A 4,334-nucleotide genomic window follows, 5' to 3' on the forward strand; every position below is an offset into this window, starting at 1 on the left:
GGAGAAACAGGCACCCTCCTACACTGTTGGTGGGAATGTAAACTGGTGCAGCCGCTCTGGAAAACAGTGTGGAGGCTCCTCAAAAAACTATCCATAGAACTCCCCTATGACCCAGCAATAGCACTGCTAGGGATTTTCCCAAAGGATACAGAAGTGCTGATGCATAGGAGCACATGTACCCCAATGTTCATAGCAGCACTATCTACAATAGCCAAATCATGGAAAGAGCCTAAATGTCCATCACCTGATGAATGGATCAAGAAGATGTGGTATATATATATATACAATGGAGTACTATATGGCAATGAGGAAGAATGAAATATGGCCATTTGTAGCCAAGTGGATGGACCTTGAGGGTGTCATTCTAAGCAAAATAAGTCAGGTAGAGAAGGATAGATACCATATGTTTGCATTCATAGGTCTAACCAGAGAGACCTGGCAGGGGACCATGGGGAGAGGAAGGGGGAAAGAGAGCTGGGGAGAGTGAGGGACACAGATCAAGGGAGACTACTGAATACTGAAAACGAATCATGGACTGAAGGGTGAGGGGGAGGGAGGGAGGGGGTAATGGTCATGGTGGGGGGGCACTTGTGGGGAGAAGCACTGGGTGTTATATGGAAACCAATTTGACAATAAACTATTTAAAAAAAACAATTCCTTTTTATCATTACAGTTAGCTAAAAAATTTCCAGGCAGCCCACAAAACAGTATTTGCTTTAAGATCAACCTACAGAGTCAGTTGGAGACTAATGGCACTGGGGCTTGCTGGGCTGGGCCATAGTAATGTTTAGCTAAGTGTCAAGAGCATTAAGAAGAAAATCTGGATTGGAGGTGCCAGGCCTGCGCACCAGCTGTGGAACCTCCACGATGTGACTGCACAGCTCTGTCCTCAGACATTTGCAGGGTGATCATCACTGAAGGGGCATGTAGCTGTAAGTGGGGCTCCTGGGGCCAGATACATGGGCACAGTGCATGGGGGCAACAGGAGTTGGGGAGTGGGAGATTAGAGGGTACCTGCTGACATGGCTATAGTGGTCCAGCCCCATGCCCATGGTGATACCATTGCCTTTAGGTGGAGCGATGGGAGGAGGGTACATTGTCACCAGCATGCCATTGGGCTGACCACTGTGGTGTGGTGGATGATGTGAGTAGGCATTGCCTACTGAGGCTGTGTGTGCATAGGGACTCTGCTGGTATTTCAGGAGGGGAAGAGGACTGTGGTGGCATTGCCTAGGTGGTGGCTGGGCCTAGGTTACCAGCATAAGCCAGCCAGGGGCAAGCTCCGCACTGAGGTTCAGCAAGGACGCAAGGGCTGAGTCGCAAGGCCTGGTCTCTGCCACTGCAACTGCCCTGGCCTGCGCTTCCAATTGCTCCGCTGCGCCGGGCCCACCTCTCCACAACCTGTGCTATGGGCAGACATTCCAGAAATTTTTAATGAAGTCCAGTATCACTTCTGTTTTTATTGTTTGTACTTTGGAGTTGTATCTAAAAAGTAATCACTAAACACAAGGTCTTCTAGATTTTCTCCTATATTCTATTTAGGAGGTCTGTTATATATTTTGAATTTGTTTTCTTAAGGGATATAAGGTCTGTGTATGGTTTCATTTGTTTGCATATGGATACACAGGTGTTAAGCAGCATAATTTGGTGAAAAGACTATCTTTGTTCTATTGTATTGCCTTTGCTTCTTTGTCAAAGAGCAGTTAATATTGTTCGTGTTGGTGTATTCCTGGGATCTCTGTTTCATTCCATTAGTCTAGTTTTCTGTTCTTATGTAATACCACATTGTTTTGATAATTGATACTTTATATTAGTTTCAGAATTAGTTCTTTGATTTTGTTTTCCCCCTCAATATTGTGTTGGCTCTTCTGGGTCTTTGCCTCTCAAAATAGACTTTAGAATCATTTTTTTCAGTATCCATAAAATAACTTGCTGGGATCTTGACTGGAATTGCATTGAGTCTACAGATCAGGTTGGGAAGAACTGGCATCTTTACAATACTGAGTCCTTCTATCCATTAACATGAATATCTTTCCACTTATATAATTCTTCTGATTTCTGTCATCAGAGTTTATCATTTTTCTCATATCAATCTTGTACATATTTGTTTAAATTTATATCTAAGTATTTAATTTTCATTGGTTCTAATGTGAGATAATTTTGCGGTTTTAATTTTAAATTTCCCCTTTTCATTGCTTTTTCTGTGAAGCTGCAAGCAGGTCAGATAATAAAAATGCTTTTAGTATGGAACTTTTTGAGGAGCTCCAGCCCCAGTCTGCCTCTTCTATGGGTTGCTAGGCTTCTGGTTTCCACAGTTTCCATGTTTGCAAGTTTTTTTGTTCCCAAGTCTACTATGGAGCTGGAAGGAAGGAAATGGGAATAGGCCAAGTTGAGAAGTCTCAAATCCTACTCTTCTTACTTAGGTTGTGCAGTGTTTATTGAATAAATACTCCTAAGATTTTTGTAAACCTTTGGGTAATTTTCAGAGTTCTGAAAAAACTAATTTTCACTTTTCTTTTTACCAGCATTTTCATTGCTTTTATGGAGGAGTAGATTTATAGAGACCCTCGCTCCACCATTCCAATTGCATTCTCACCTTCATATAGCTTTTCATAACAGTTTGTACAACTTAGGAAATTTTTCTTATTCCTTGAATTATGATTTTATGGATACTTGTCTTCTGTTAGAATATAGGTTTCTTGGGGATAGTAATTTTATCTAGCATGTGCAATGCCTTGCACATAGAAAGTGTTCAGTAAATTATGGGCTGAGCAAATATCCCTGTATTTTTAAGATGTATTAGGACTCTTGGCTTTGCTCTGGTTCGATGAAGCGAAATGTCTTCAAATGGCAAGGTGATCTAACTTCCTTTATGTCCTGTGGTGGCTTCATAAGTCCCTGGGGACAGCATAGTTTCGGCCCTAGTTCCACTCTATCTCTTTTTTCGCCTTTATTTTATTTTGAGAGAGAGAGAGAGAGAGAGAGAGAGGCGCAGAGGGTGAGTAGGGGAGGGTCAGAGAGGGGGGGGACACAGAATCTGAAGCAGGTTCCAGGCTTTGAGCTGTCAGGACAGAGCCCGATGCGGGGCTTGAATCCATGGACTGTGAGATCATGAACTGAGCCGAAGTCGGCCTCTTAACCTACTGAGCCACCCAGGTGCTCCATTTCCACTCTGTCTTTAGGTTTAGGGATTATCACCCAGTGATTGATTTAATTCATTCAACTCATATATAGTGTTCACCTGTTATATGCCAGGTATTGTGCTGGTGCTGTAGATAAGGGAATAAGACTGATATGATAGAGTCTTGCCTCCATGGAGCTTATGGTTTAGAGAGGAGACAGACTAAAACAAAATATAATGAAATCCAAAAACATTAAGTACAGTTATAGTAAGTATTGTGAAGGGAAAAAATGGTGTTGAGATAGCTGATATGAATCTTTACTTCATTTACAGTAACTATCTTTTCTTGCAATGTCTTCTTTGCATGCTGGCAGACATCTGTCCTTTTGTAAAATAGTACTCAGTGTGTTTTTCATATTCTTGGTCTTCCTAGGTTTCTTTTGAACAATAGAAATTCATTTTTATATGTACACAATATTTTAGCCTTACATTTACTTATGTAACACATGGCGAATTCAGTGCTTAATTCCTGTCTTTTCTTAGCCAGCATCATCCAACACTGAGATGGTCCTTTCCTTTCTTGTTCTCCTAGATACTTTTGGGGAATACCTGGGTCAGATATGAGTATTTGAAAACTGCTAAATTTCTGGGGAATGAAAAAAAGAAGTTAAATAAAAGTACAGAGAAACGAGTGACCATTAGAGTCCAACTAAGGTATTGATTTGGCTTGGAAATAGGAGAGAATGCTCTATTGGTTTTATCTATATGGGTCCCCCAGTAGAGGTCAGTAGCTGTGAGTGACCAGTCAGAGGAAAGGAAACTTCTCTGATGCAGTCGGACTGGATTTTAAGTCTTAAGAGGAGTTCTAGAAAATAAATAACAAGATGATTTTTTATTCTTAATGCCTAATTTTGAGTGTAAATTTAGCCTGAAAAGTTGGGGTGGAGGGAGTGAAGGCTAGGAGAGGACAAAGTGGTGAGTGTTCATGTGAATCTAGGTAGCTGGGGCACAAGGGTATGGTAAATGTCATTGGTGATCTCACTGATCAAGCTGCTCTTTTCTTTTTGGCCAGTGTTTGTTCAGCATGATGCTGCTCAACTTTACCTCACAGTCTGGAACCTAATTAAGGACCAAATCACAGATGTGGATTTGGTAAGATGCTAGAACTAAAGAACTCAGAAGTTTAAGATGCTGCTCCTCAGGTTCATTCAGC

General features: G+C 41.5%; 1 protein-coding gene across 2 annotated transcripts in view; it reads left to right on the forward strand.

The window, feature by feature from the left end:
- The window catches only part of USP18 (ubiquitin specific peptidase 18), a 59,889-nt gene that overhangs the window by 30,863 nt on the left and 24,692 nt on the right, over positions 1-4,334 (forward strand). For both annotated transcript variants that reach the window (XM_029954720.1, XM_029954721.1), the window contains exon 6: positions 4,194-4,273. In XM_029954720.1, coding sequence (XP_029810580.1) covers positions 4,194-4,273 — 80 coding nt within the window. The remainder of the gene's footprint in view (positions 1-4,193; positions 4,274-4,334) is intronic.

The sequence above is a fragment of the Suricata suricatta genome, chromosome 10, assembly GCF_006229205.1.
Source record: "Suricata suricatta isolate VVHF042 chromosome 10, meerkat_22Aug2017_6uvM2_HiC, whole genome shotgun sequence".
NCBI classification, from domain to species: Eukaryota; Metazoa; Chordata; class Mammalia; order Carnivora; family Herpestidae; genus Suricata; species Suricata suricatta.